The sequence below is a fragment of the Lissotriton vulgaris genome, chromosome 9, assembly GCF_964263255.1.
Source record: "Lissotriton vulgaris chromosome 9, aLisVul1.2, whole genome shotgun sequence".
NCBI lineage: Eukaryota > Metazoa > Chordata > Amphibia > Caudata > Salamandridae > Lissotriton > Lissotriton vulgaris.
This window is the reverse complement of record NC_141697.1, coordinates 1,242,352,981-1,242,368,081: the sequence shown is the minus strand read 5'-3', so window position 1 is coordinate 1,242,368,081 and position 15,101 is coordinate 1,242,352,981. Positions and strand designations below refer to the sequence as shown.

At 48.3% G+C, this 15,101-nt stretch overlaps 1 protein-coding gene across 2 annotated transcripts in view; it reads left to right on the top strand.

Moving 5' to 3' along the window:
* LOC147693173 (peptidoglycan recognition protein 1-like) overlaps positions 1-15,101 on the top strand; it is a 40,615-nt gene that overhangs the window by 13,369 nt on the left and 12,145 nt on the right. For both annotated transcript variants that reach the window (XM_086939419.1, XM_086939420.1), the window contains exons 2-3: positions 134-232; positions 12,319-12,520. In XM_086939419.1, the coding sequence (XP_086795545.1) occupies positions 184-232; positions 12,319-12,520 (251 nt within the window). In that variant the 5' untranslated portion in view covers positions 134-183. The remainder of the gene's footprint in view (positions 1-133; positions 233-12,318; positions 12,521-15,101) is intronic.

Below are 15,101 nucleotides of genomic sequence, written 5' to 3'. Positions count from 1 at the left end.
CGCGGACTGTTGTGTTTATCCCGCCGTGTGTCTTCGTGGTCTTTAGTGAATCAACCTTTGTCTACTCTCGTCACTCTTTGTCAGTGCTGTGCCTCTCTCCTCTAACTGCACCCCTTCTGTTCCTGTCTCCCAGGGTGCTGCTGTGCTGTTTGTTCCTCAAAGAATCTTCCGGAAGTGGCGAGGATGCTCCGTGTGGCGGTGCTGCTCGCGACACTGTGCGCCCTCGCATACGGTGAGTCGTTGGAATAGGCGCTGAAAGTAGAGGTGCTGGGGGTGATGCAGCACCCCAAAATAACCAAGGAGAATGAGCAATAAAGATGCATCTAATTTTTGTTTTTATCTTGTCGCGTCTGCTGTGCGTCCAGGACAGAGAGCAGATGTCAGACCTCTCCTGACAAATTGCTGCTCATTCTTTCAACATGGAGATTGGTGTTTGCTTTTCTTTCTATGACCACAAAGTGAGAGGGTTTTGTAAAGCTCCCGCCAAGTGAAAGCAAATATGTATGTCCCAGGGTGGGTACCTGGATTTATAGGGATATGTGGGGGGATGGCGGTCCCAAGGGCCATTGGCTCCAGGAAAGGAACCGAGTGGCCCCCCTTCTTTGAAATTACACTGGTGTGCCCCAGGGAGGTGACAGTCATCGGGCCGAAATCATCCATGGGGGGGTGGCCAAATCCCCCCTCACAATATACATGTATACATTTGCCCCCGGGACATGGCCCACCCGGGGACTGAAGTATAAACAAGTGCAGCAGACCACGTGTGTTTGTTTTTGCCTGAATTTATTAATCCACTGCAATTTTGATAGTAAAATAAAAAAAAAATGTTTTTGTGCCCTAGTGGGTCCCTGTTGGACCCCACCACCAGGCCTAGAGGGTCAGGGTGTTCCGATTCTGCCCCCTTCTCTTTTTTAAAACTTTTTTGGGGGGACTCGGCTCAGTCCAAGTCCCAAAATGGCTGCCACTTCCCGGCTGAAGTGTTGGCAGACAATAGGATCTCAGCGCGAGATCTGCCGGATCCACTGAGAATTCTTGTCCCTAGATATACAGATTTATTTTTCCTTCAATAACTCAAAAACTACTAGACGGATTCGCGCCAAATTACAAAAAAGCTCTTCTACACCAAGAGCAGGTTCTCTGCCAAATGTGGTGTAATTCCGGGGTTCGGGCTGTAATCGCGCTCAAAATCCCTATAATAAATTGCATGGGGAAAACACATTTTGGGACTGCCCTCTTTTTTATGGCCCAAGCTTGATGAATCACCCCAAAACATTCCAGGCAGCAGCTGAAGTGAATGGCAAACTACTTTGAAAATGTTGTGAAGATTCGTCAAACTGCACCAAAGTTATTACAAAACAAATAATGATTTTCCTATAGAAACTTGGGGGCAGATTTACAATAAGTGGCGCATCCCTGCATATCAGCAGGGATGCGCCACTTATTGTGCGCCATTCCTCTGCCACCATGGATGCGCCGCATTTACAATGCGGCGCACCATGGGGCAAAAACGGCACAGATGCGTCACGCATCTGTGGCGTAAAGGCGGCGCATTGCTGGAGTTGCGTCGCAAGCGCCACACAGCTCCAGCAATGCTCTGGGGGCCCGATTCTTACAATGCTGCGTCAATCCTTACGTCTGCTTCAAGCAGCATGGGCGCCAAAGTGACTGAGTGAAATCTTGTAGATTTCACTCAGCCCTTTTAGGAGGCGTTCCTGCGCCGGAACGCCCCCTCCTGCGCCGGAACCCTGCCCCCTGCGCAGGAACGCCTCCTTCTGGCATAGGGCTTTACAACGTGACGCATCTCCCAGATGCGTCACGTTGTAAATACCCTGCAATTCGGCGCATCTTTTGGGCCGCTGCTGCTTCACAAAAGTGATGCAACGGTGGTGTAAAAGAAGCGCAAGGGGCTTGTAAATCTGCCCCATGGTCCTAACTATAACCACCTACCCGTGACCAAAAGTAGGTAATATACATATTTACATATGCATAATGCATATGTAAATGTGAGTGTATATATATATATATATTTGTGTGTGTATATATATATATATATATATATATATATATATATATATATACATATACATATATATATATATATATATATATATATATATATATATATATATATATATATATATATATATCTTCAGTGAAGTAAAAAAAAGGTTACAGGGACGTCATAGTTAGGTTCAGATTTTGCACACACATAACCCAAGAATTCCAGCAGTTATATTTATAGTTATCTCAAGTAACAATAAATCATGCCCTTAGGTAGCTACATCTAGCGCCCCCACCATGCAGTTTCCTCATCAATAATTTAAATTCAAATGTTGCAGTGATACTATCAATGATGTCACAGAAGGTCTCATGAGTGATATAATATGTAGGGTAATTAGCAGTGCAAGGTGTGGGCGTGAGTTATAGTTAATCATAACTGCTGAGTGTGTAAATTCTTTACCTAACAATAACGTCCCTGTAACCTTTGTTGTTTAGTGAATTTCTAATGTGTTTTTAACTCTATTTCCTAGATATACTGTCACTATAAACTTTGTTTTTTTTTCAATTTATTAACTATGGGCCGAAAATTCGTTCCGCTCGTGGAATTTGCGGATTTTCTGCAATTACGCGATCCGCGATTCTCGCAAAATTGTGGAAAAATCTGCGAATCCGTGAGCAGGACAAATTGTTTCCAGGAAGCACTTACAGGGTTACAGCAGGTACCCAAGTTGAAGCTAATTTCTTTGTAATCATTTACAAATGGTTACAAAGAAATTAACTTCAACTTGGGCACTTGCTGTAACGCTGATATTCTTCCTGAGCGGCGCCTCGTTTCCTACTTGCAACTATTCTCTGACCCTGCTCTGACCCTCGAAGCAGGGTCAGAGATTAGTTACAAGTATGGCACGAGGCTCCTGTCACAAAAATTAAACCTCAAAAGGAAGCCCTTACAGATAAATAAAGCAGGTGCCCGAGTTAAAGCTCAAATTCAGTAACGTTTTAATCAGCCCAAAACATTAGTGAGCACGGTCGAGGCTGGGCAAGTGTGCTTTAACCCCCATCCCTGCAGTCAGAAATTAGCTGTAATACTTAAGGGGGGTCTTTGCATCCCTGAGTTTCTCGAGCACGATCCCCTTGTAGTTCCTGTGGCCAGGAGGCTGCTTTCTCCTCACCTGCTGCCCTGCTCGCTCTCTGATCCTTTACACAAGAGGCATGTGCACACGCATAGAAGCCCCGCACCACACACTAGCAGTATCAAACGTTTTTCCCGCCCTTTCCCAACTATGATGGACAGCTCACTCAAGGGACCTCAGCACCTTTTGGCGCTGTGGCAAAGTTACAGGCACACATGGTCAATGGGGACACATCTTCTGGCCCTTTACGCAGCTGCAGTGTAGGAAAAGCACTTTACATTTACACAACGAGGTAGCACTTACTGATTAGCCAATACTCCAGTTGAGTATAGGTATTGCACAAAACGGTGGCATCTTCGTGGATAACTATGATCGGCAGGATTCATTCTGGCACGAGGCTCCTGTCACAAAAATTAAACCTCAACAGGAAGCACTCACAGATATAGCTGGTGCCCGAGTTGAAGTTCAAATTCAGTAACGTTTTTAATCAGCCCAAAACATTAGTGAGCACGGTCGAGGCTGGGCAAGTGTGCTTTAACCCCAAATCTGCAGTCGAAAATGAGCTGCAATACTCGAGGGAGGTCTTTGCATCCATGAGTTTCTCGAGCGCGATCCCATTGTAGTTCCTGTGGCCAGGAGGCTGCTTTCTCCTCACCTGCTGCCCTGCTCGCTCTCTGACACTTTACACAAGTGGCATGTGCACATGCATAGTAGCCCCGCCACCACACACTAGCAGTATCAAACGTTTTTCCCGCCCTTTCCCAACTATGATGGACAGCTCACTCAAGGGACCTCGTCGCCTTTTGGCGCGGTGGAAAACTTACAGGCACACATGGTCACTGGGGACAAATCATCTGGCCCTTTATGCAGCTGCAGTGTAGGAAAAGCACTATACATTTACCCAACGAGGTAGCACTTACTGATTAGCCAGTAAGTAGTACTCCAGTTAAGTATGGTGCAAATCGCAAAAAAATACGCGATTTCGCAGGGAAATTCGGGAATTCGCAGATTGTTTTGCGATTTCGCGTGAATTCGCGGACTGCAGATCCGCAAAATCCACCCATACTTACAATTAATGTCTACAGTTTCCTAATGCTATGTCCTAACTATAATGTCCCTGTAACCTTTGTTTTTTTCAGTGAATTTCTACGTTTTCTTTTTTTTAAATGACCTTTATTTATATTTTTTAACAAAATCGCAGCAGGTGTACGGTTTCAATTGGAGCAGACAGGTGGAATTTACAGCAAAGTGCAAATAGGACGTAACAGCTTATGGTAGAACAAAGTATCATACATTGAAGAGGCTACTTTTGTATGTTGGTTATGTCACTTCAACTCCCCCTTATTCGTGCCAATTTCTATGGTTCCTAATGCTAATTCCTAACTATAACGTCCTTGTAACCTTGGTGTGTGAGTGCTTGCATGAGTGTGTAAGTGGGTGTGTCAGTGTGTGGTGGGTGTGCCAGTGCATGTTTAACTGGCTGTGTGGGTTTGTGAGTGGGTGTATGAGCGGCTGTGTAGGTCTGTCAGTGGGTGTGTGAGCAGCTGTATGGATGTGTACATGAGTGGGTGAGAGACTCTGTGGGTCTGTAAGTGGGTGTGTGAGTAGTTCTCTGAGTGGATGTGAGAGTGGCTATATGAGTGTGTAAGTGTTTGTGTTGGTGTGTAAGTGGGTGTGTGAGTGGTTGTATGGGTGTGTGAGTGTTTGTGTGTGATAGTAGGTGCGTGAGTGCATGTGTGACTGGCTGTGTGGGTCTCTGAGTGGTCTTTTTAGTCTCTGAGTGGGTGTATGAGTGGCTGTACAGGTGTGTGAGTGGTTCTCTTGGTCCCTGTGGGAGTGGCTGTAGGGGTGTATTAGTGGGTATATGAGTGGTGTTCTGGGTCTCTGAGTGGGTGTGTGAGTGACTGTATGGATGTATGAGTGGGTGTTTGAGTGGGTTTGTGAGTGAGAGTGTGAGAGAGTATGTGAATAGGTGTTTTTAATTGGAATCTGGATCACACAGGGGGGGTCACGCTGAGCACCACTGTAGATTCATGGACGCTTGTGCGCTCTCAAAAAACATTTGTGGACAATTTCTTGCCCATGAGGGGTCCCTCACAAACCCCTTTATCAGTCCCATGGGTCAGGATACCTCTATCCTGACCCATGCTATCCTATCTACACTTTAATCCCCACTGCCCCCCGCCGGGCACTGTGCTTAATTGAAATAATGGTGGTCTCCACTTTTCATCAGATTGAGGCTAGGGAATCACAGCATTCTGTTGGAACGTGTATGTCTAGATCTTGTAGAAACTCCACAGCATATGCGGTAATACAGTTGTTCCACATTGACAGAATATTCCAAGGACTAAAAATGAGGCATAGTCTGTTTTGAATTATGTGAAAAGAGGACTATGTTGTATAAAACGCAACAGGGCTAGCATCTTCTGGTCTGAAAGAGTTGTGCATACTTTCTATTGAGAGACGGAGGTGAGGATTACCCTCTAACTTTGGATACTAACAGTGGGCCCGATTCACAGAATGAACTTAAGACTCAATCCTAAACTTACTACTATTTTGGTATTCACAGAATGCACTTACTACTTTCGGGATTCACAGAATGCACTTACTACTTTTGGTATTCACAGAATGCACTTACTACCTTTGATATTCACAGAAGTTAGGATTTTGTCTTAAGTTTGTCTTAAGACAAACTTAAGACAGACTTAAGACAGAATCCTAACTTAGTCTGTCCTAAGTTTGTCATAAGACAAACTTAAGATAAAATCCTAACTTCTGTGAATACCAAAAGTAGTAAGTTCATTCTGTGAATGCCAAAAGTAGTAAATTCATTCTGTGAATATTAAAATAGTAGTAAATTTAGGATTGAGTCTTAAGTTCATTCTGTGAATCGGGCCCAGTGATCTTAGCACACCTGATCCCTCTGCTTAAACCTGTGGGATTCACGCTCCACATCTGAAGGCGACGCTTGGACATCTCTACCGAAACCTGTGGAATATGTGCTCCACCACTGAAGGCGACCCTTGGACCTCTCGTCCTAAACCTGTGGGAGTCACGGTCCACTGCTGAAATCAACTCTTGGACCTCTCTGCCTAAACCTGTGGGATTCGTGCTCCACCGCTGAAGGAGACCCATGGGCCCTCTCTTCCTAAACTTGTGGGATTCGTGCTCCACCGCTGAAGGAGACCCTTGGTCCCTCTCTTCCTAAACCTGTGGGATTAACGCTCCACCGCTGAAGGCGACCCTTGGACCTCTCTGCCTAATCCTGTGGGACTTGTGCTCCACCGCTGAAAGCGACCCTTGGACCTCTCTGCCTAAACCTGTGGGATTCGTGCTCCACCACTGAGGGCGACCCTTGGGCCCTCTCTTCCTAAACCTGTGGGATTCACACTCCACCGCTAAAGGTGACCCTTAGGCCTCTCTGCCTAAACCTGTGGGATTCACGGTCCACTGCTGAAGGCGACCCTTGGACCTCTCTGCCTAAACCTGTGGGATTTGTGCTCCACCGCTGAAGGAGACCCAGGGTCCTCTCTTCCTATACCTGTGGGATTCGCGCTCTGTTGAAGGAACATTTGAATCTCTGTGTCAAATGCCTGGCCAGTACCACACCAGCTCCACACTGTCAAATGCTTTATTTCTTCATCTGATTTGTGCAGAGTGGTTATGGTGTCAGTCCTGAGCTGTGAGGAGCAGGAGAATACTATACTGGGGAATTTACCCAGATCGACGCTCGGCGACCCTCGCGGCTCCTCATTGTCACACCGATCTCGCCACAGGTCCAAGCGCTCAGACCACAGTAGGCTCATCCACCTCCTTGACTTCACTGACAAAACAAAGGGCATTGTTTCCCGGTTTATATATCTTCTGAAGTCTTTATAAAGGGCCCGATGTAGGTGTCCATTTACCGACCAGTAACGGCCGATTTCGGCCGTTACCGACCGGTAAATGGACATTCCTGATGTAGGTGAGCCATTTTACCGATTCGGTAAATTTACCGAATCTGTAAAGTTACCGAATCGGTAAAATACCGAATCGGTATTTATACCGATTCGGTAATTTCCTAATGTTGGTGGGACTCTTCTGAGTCCCACAGGCCAGTCAGATTCGGTATTTTACCATCCAATCCTATTGGATGGTAAAATACCGAATACAGGTGTGCATGCACACCAGTGCCATGTGACACACAGACATGCCCTTAGGGCATGTCTGTGTGCCACATGGCACACATGCCTGAATTCAGGGTGCTAGAGGGTGTCAAAGTGACACCCCCTGCACCCTTGCAAAATTCGGTATTTACCGATTTGGTAAATACCGAATCGGTAATGCCCATTGATTCCTATGGGCTTCAGGGCCCGATGTAGGTAGGGCTTTACCGATCGGTATTGGCCGAAAATACCGATTTTTGGCCCTTACCGATCGGTAAACAGCCATCGAGATGTAGGGAACCAAAAACAGAACGAATCGGATAGAAAACCGATTCGGAATGAGTACCGAATGGGAAAGAATCCGATACGTACATACCGAAAATCGGATATGTAACGAATCGGAAAAACACCGATTCGGTTACAAAGACCGATTCGGTCCTTGTACCGATTCGTTAGTGACACCGAATCGGAAAATCACCGATTCGGTCCTTGTACCGAATCGTTGGTGACACCGAATCGGAAATTCACCGATTCGGTCCAAGAACCGAATCGTTAGTGACACCGAATCGGAAAATCACCGATTCGGTCCAAGAACCGAATCGTTAGTGACACCGAATCGGAAAATCACCGATTCGGTCCATGTACCGAATCGGAAAAAATACCGATTCGGACATGAGCCGAATCGGAAAACATGCCGATTCGTATGAATCTCCGATCGGGAAATTCCCCGATTCCGACAGTTGGGGAGATGTAGGGAGGCACAGAAACACCGAAATCGGCTCAAAATCGGTAGAATTCACTCGGTATTTACCATGGATTGCAATCAGGTGGTAACCAACTCCAACCCATATAAACAGTCCCAAAATGCATTGCAACTTGCAGGATGGCAGCTTTCTATGTCATTGCGAGGCGGCTACGGCTACAGCAGGAAGGACAGAGGGAATGGCTAAGAAATGAACAGGTCTACAGACAGAGGATAACCCTGTTCATGCTCACTGAGGCAGAGATCCTACAGAGATACAGGCTGGACTCTGACACCATACTTGAGCTCATCAGGGACCTTAAGCCATACTTGGACCACCACACCCCAAGGGCACACGCCATCCCTGCGCACGTCCAGGTGCTATGCAGCCTACACCTGGTAGCGTCTGGCAGCTATCAAAGTGGAGTAGCAGCAGCAGGAGGGGTGAGCCAGAGCTGCCTGTCAAGGTTCTTCCACATATTCCTTGACGCCATGATAGACAGGATGGACCAATACATCTCATTCCCTGCAACCCACGCAGAACTGCTACAAACCAAAGCTGACTTCTACCAGATGGCACAATTTCCCCAAATCATCGGTTGCATAGATGGCACGCATATTCCGATTTGCCCACCAGCGGACACCGAATACATATACCGCAATCGGAAATCTACACACACCATCAACGTGCAGGTGATCTGCAATGCCAAGTGCACCATCACAGACCTGGTAGCAAAATTTCCAGGAAGTACCCATGACTCCTATATATTCCAACAGAGCGGCATATATGCACGGCTGATGGCTGGCGATTTTGGAGAAGGATACCTCCTAGGTGAGCCACATCATCAGACCCCCATAACACATAGTAGGTAGGTGTAATACATGTATGCATGTGTCTAATGTGACCCCTTTCTCTTCCAGGCGACAGTGCATATGCCCTCCGCTCATTCATACTCACCCCCTACCTCAACCCCTCCACACCCAGCCAAAGGAGGTATAACCGGGCCCACATACGCACCAGGAATGTTGTTGAACGGACCTTTGGCATCTGGAAAAGTAGATTCAGATGCCTGCACAAGAGTGGAGGTGCAAGGCAGTATACCCCCATCACCTGCTGCAAGATCATAGCTGTATGTGCAATGTTACACAACCTTGCGGTCAAGAAGGGCACTGAGGTGGAGTTGTCTGACTACGAGGACTATGACGACGACGAAGCTGTGCCACTGACACAGCCAGCTGGGGTGTGTACGCCAAGTGATGGCAGATACAGACGTGAGGAGATCACTGAGAACTATTTCTGACTGAGTACAGATGCAAAGACAGCTAAATGTTGCTTGGAAAAAAAAAGTTTTAATAGTGATGCACCACAGTTACAGCACTGATGTGCATCAAAAAATGGAGATTGTAAACTCAAATAAAGTCCAGGGTTCTGGTTTGCTCATCCCCCCTTGTCAGGCTATTTTTTGGCCCGCTTTCCAGACCCACTGGGGTGTCCCTCGGCCCCCTCCGAATGCCCAGCAGCATCAGCGGATCGCCTGGTGCTCCTCCTTGGCTCTGATGCAGCGCTGGCCGGGCTGCTGCGGCTGCTGCTGTCTCCAGCATCACCCAGGTCCAGGGCAGGATTGGAGGCGGCGTTTGATATTAACATGGCCTCCATGGCCGTGGTGATCCTGGCCATCCCCCTGGTGAGTTCAGCCGTATGCTGACTGAGCACAGATTCTTGATTTGAGCTGCGATGGCACAGCTGTGCGGTCGCCGCTGCAAGGCGGGCCATGGCCCGGTTGAGCACCCGGGCATCCCTCCTGCGCGCAACCTCATGCTCCTCCTGCCTGGCAGATGAGTGGGTGATGGCAGTGGTCAGCCTGCCCAACCCTGCTGCCACCTCCTTGTTGCTGTCCACAACAGCCTGGAAACCCTTCACCAACTCCCCCATCTGCATGTTGTGCTGCAGGAGCTGGCGTTGGCAGGCCATGGTGGATCTGGCCTGTTGGCGCTGGATTTTAACCATCTGGCCCTCCAGGCCCAGGAACACACTGCCCTCCCGTGCTGGTGCAGCAGTGGTGGTGGTGGTGGTGGCACGGCGTCTGGCACTGCTGCCTCCGGCCTGCTGAGTGGGCTGGGGTGCCACTGGTGGTGGTGTGGTGCTGGCCGGTCCCGGAGCCCCTGCTCCCAGGACAGGTGGGACGGGTGGCAAGGCCACGGTTGTGGCAGGAGCTGGTGTTGGCGGAATGGTCTGCCTTGTAGGGGAGTTGTCTGGTGAAAATTGCAAGGGGGGTGTGCTGGACAGTACTGGGGAGTGCACTGCCTGGAAATCAATCACCAGGACTCCCTCCATTCCAAGCCCTGGGGTGTCTCCTTCCTCATCCTCATCCTCCTCCTCCTGGCCAGCCTGGCTGGTGCTCGGCCCTGCGACTGCAGTGTTTGATGTTGATGCTCCCTCTGCTGTCACAGTGGTGCCGCCTGATGGTGCCCCTAGGTACAAAGAAGCATTTGTAAACTGAGTGCCGATGTATTACAGTCAGTACAATTATGGCATTCCACATGTCCTTGCATCTCCTTACACCGTGTCACACTGTTTCCTGTCTTGTGATTCTGCACTGACATATTTGGCTAACTTCTGCTGACTACATGTACCATGATGCTTGTCTCTTGTATGTTGGTGACAGTACAGTGCTGGTGTTTGCCTATGCATTGTGTCTAATGGGGAGGTGTCTGGTAGGGTGTGTCATGATGCGCATGCTTCTTACCTGTAGCTGTGGCTATCGCAGTGCTGTCCAGGGTCCCGATCCCTACGATGCTCTCCCTCTCGATGGTGCTGGAGACAATTTCCTCCAGCTCGGTGAGGGGTGGCGCCGGGTTCTTGCCTCCTCCGGTGTGTCCAGCCTGCCTTTGAAGGTCAGCCAGCTTCCTCTTCGTGAGGCTGCGGAGGTCGTAAAACCTTTTCTTCAGTTCCTCAATGGACCTGGGGGTGACACCAGCAGCATTGACCTTCTGGGCGATGTCGGCCCACAATCTCCTCTTGGTGCTGTCTGGCACGTTGAGGGACAGCTTGCCAAAGAGCTGGCGGTGCACCCTCACCACCTCCTCAACCAGCACCTGAAGTTCGGTGGTGGTGAACTTGGGCTTCCTCTTTTGGGAGGACTTCTGGCTTCCTGCCTGATCTGCCATTTTCTCCTGCTCAGTTTGCAACCTCCTTCTCCCACTGCTGCTAACTGTGTGTGTTGGGCTCAGGCAGGCTTTCCAGAAACTTCTAGAAACTTCTTAATTAGCTGCACCTGCCAGGGTTGCCACTCCCTGTTTGGGTGGGGGAGGGGGAGCCACCTCATTGGCTGAATCGCCTATTGCCGAATCGGCTTTTACCGATTCGGTAATATCCGATTCGGTAAAATCCGATTCGGTATTATCCGATTCGGTAAAAGCCGAATCGGGTCATTCAATGCATTCCTATGGGCTTTTTCGCCATGGGTCTATGATTGCCGAATCGGTTTTTACCGAATCGGCTTTTACCGAATCGGTATTCGCCGAATCGGAAATATCCGAATCGGTGGTAGCCGATTCGGTGATTTCCGATTCGTTGTTGGCCGATTCGGTAATTTCCGATTCGGACCGAGCAGAATCGGAACGTACCGAATCTCATTACCGATGCCGACCGAATCGGTATTCATTCGGTATTTTTTTCCTACATCTCGTTTTCCGATTTCAGAATACCGATTCGGCCCGCCTCGGTATTTTGAAATCGGAAAATCGCGTTTACCTACATCGGGCCCTCAATGCCCATAGGAATCAATGGGCATTACCGATTCGGTATATACCGAATCGGTAAATACCGATTCCTTCCGATTTGGTAATTTTTAAAATAAAATTACCTACATCTGCCCTTCTCTTTTTGACCACTTCTTAAATACCGATTCGGTATGATTCGGTATTTATGAAGTGGTAAAAAAGATTTACCTACATCGGGCCCTAGGTCTCTGTTAGAGAGAATCCAGCTTCTTTGCAAAGAAGTGTTAAGTCTCTATAAATTTTTCCCTATACTCAAAGTTAGCTCTTTGCCGGGAGATTCCACAACTCAAAGAAACAGTCAATGGGAATATTCCTCCAAACCACCTCAAGGGAGATGTATTTTCTAATCTGTGACTCTACGTAGGGTAAAGAGTTTATTGTTTGTAGAAACAGTTAAAATGGTCCTGTTCGAAGTCTGTTTTGTGCCCAAAAACTGTAAAATCTGCCTATTAAGTATGAGGATGAAGCACACTTTACATGTAATGCAACCTCTTCCTCTCTCTCTCTTGAACAGGGTGCCCCAACATCATCTCGCGCTCAGGGTGGGGAGCCCGCAAGGGTAACTGCCTCAAAGCGATGAAGACCCCGGTCCCATATGTTGTCATTCATCACACGGCCGGAGCTGCTTGCAATAGCAAAGCCAAGTGTGTGGCAGAAGTGAAGGCGGTGCAAAACTTGCACATCAACAATAACAAATGGTGTGACATCGGCTACAGGTGAGACGTCATGGAAGGTGTCATGGGTAGGCTGCACAGGACAAACCTGTCAGGTCGACCAGCACGCACTTTGGTATGTTCTTTTTCACTTTGGTTTATAGTTTCGGAGCAGCGGGTCCATTAGAAGGGTGAGTGCTATTGAATACATATTAACAATACAAACCGCCTGTGCGGTCAGTCAGAGCCAATACTGCCCTTTTTTGGAATTACTCAAAGACAACAGGCTTGGCTCCAAGTCCAAAGATGAAGGCCTGAAAGAAGAGCTTCTGGTGCCATCCCTTTTGGAAGAAAACACCACATTGGTCCTAACTTTAGCCCGAGCAACAAGCCATCCTTACTATCAGCCATCCAGAACTTCACGGTCTGCTGATGCACTGCTGACGCTAGTGCCTAAGACGATGCGAAAGAAATGACGAGGTACCTCCTTCGTTGTGCTAGAGGCCGCTAGCTGGAATGCTCTTCCCTGTACTTCCGTGCCACTAAGGATGCAAGCTCTTTTGAGTGTAGCCTGAAAACCTGGCTTTTTAACAATGCCTTTGTAGTATCTTACACCTCTGTCCATACTTGTCCTTCTCCCCATTCATTACATGCAATGCCTCTAGAATGTTACAGTGTTGTGATGCTCTGTGGGTTGTTGGGTGTCTCTAAAGAAAGGCACAGTTGAGATGGGCTGAGCTGTCTCCTGGCTGCTCCTGGTGGGGCTTGTACTTTATTACTTCTGGACTCAACTACTTATCTTCAATAAACCAACCTGAAATACCTCAATGTGTCCGGCTTCCTTACTACATTTTTATGGAGTATGGACAGAGGTGTAAGATACGACAGAATTTTAGATTATATCCCCTTACGGCAAGAGTAGTGGTTACATAACCTGTATCGCTGGGACACTCTTGGCGTAGCCGCGCACTTTATAAGTCCCTTTGATTTAATTTCACTAGTACAGAGGAAGGCTGAGCCCAGATACAGAACCTTCGGCATCTCCCATGGAGGGGCAGCAAGCATAACCCAGAACAGAGAAAAATACTTTGGGGCATATTAGCAAGAACCTCGTTAACATTATCGTCCATTTTAACCGCAGGAAACGGCCGCTAAAACGGCGATAATGGGCCTGCTAATATGCGTTATAGAATTCCAATAGAATCTCAGGTTAGATGTGCAGGACATCTAACCTGGGCTTCTATTGGAATTCTATAACGCATATTAGCAGGCCCATTATCGCCGTTTTAGCGGCAGTTTCCTGGCGCTAAAACGGCGATTATTTTTACGTGGTTCTTGCTAATATGCCCCTTTGTTCTGCTGCAGCCTGAAGAGAGGAATTGGTAGACTGCCTCGCAAGCAGAGAATCCACCTCACTTCTGCGCTGTCCAGAACTCCAGTGTGTTTCTGTGAAGACCCTGCACCGACTCAGTTACTTACTGGTAATCTTCATCACTCCGAGTCATAGTCTTATGACTGTTAGGACTCGACCCAGTCCTAACAGAGGGGAAGCTTTTGTCTCAGGCAGGACGAGGGCAGCGGCTGCCTCCTAATCCTCAGCAGAGGAGATAGATAACATGTCCAAGATGGAAGAATAAATGCTCGCACGCGGTCTTGGCCAAAACCCTAATGCAACGGCGGCCGCTAAAGCCAGCCTCGGCCTGTGCAGGTAAGAGCGGTGGGGCGTCATCGCCCGTCGCAATCCCCCCAGTCGGCCGCGCGACTCTTACCTGCAGGGCTGCGACTGGCTTGAGATGGCCTTTCTTAATGCACATTGTATAATACACTTAAATACAATAAATAAACAACAAAATAACAACAAACAACATGTGTTAATGTGAATCTCCAGTTGACACAAAACAAAAAAAATGGAAACACTCTTGTGGTGTCCTCACCTACTCCGGGCAAGTGTCACGTTGTTTGTGTGGTGACCATATTACCTGGGACATAAGTATATTTTGAGCCTGTATGGGTAAATTCTGAGGCTGAGACAAAAACAAATAAAGGACTAGGGTGAGGAATACACAAGAGGTAGATAATCAGAGACTGCCAAGGCTGTAGGTCAGTGTCTGCTGCCCAGCACAGGCTGCTGGCATCCTTAAGTGACCCTCAGTGAGAAGAGAGAGAGAAGACACTGTCAAGGAAGTCGATCACTCACAGCCTCTATCTCTGATAGGCTCTGTCCAATGTAAGTGTGCATCAGTGGGAGCATAGGACAGTGCATGAGGGCATCGAGCCACGCGTCAAAGCTGCTGACCTCTCACAGTGGTACCAACCTGGGCATAAAAACCCATGACCCTCCTGCGTGGCACACACATCCTCTGTCCTGCCTTTAGCCCCTGCAGGTGGTGCCAACCATGCTTGAAAACCTATCAGCTGCAGTGTGCCACGCACATCCTCTGTCCCGTCTTTGGCCCCTCCGGGTGGTGCCAACCTGTGCATGAAAACCCATGAACCCCCATGTGCCCCTTCCCCTGTCATGCCTTTATCCCCTGCAGGCGGTGCCTACGGGGCTTGAAGGCCCACACGCCTGATATCTGGACCCTGTCTGGAAAGTGGAGCCATCCAAGACTCCGGAGTCCTACAACCCAACTCTTCTCCCGGA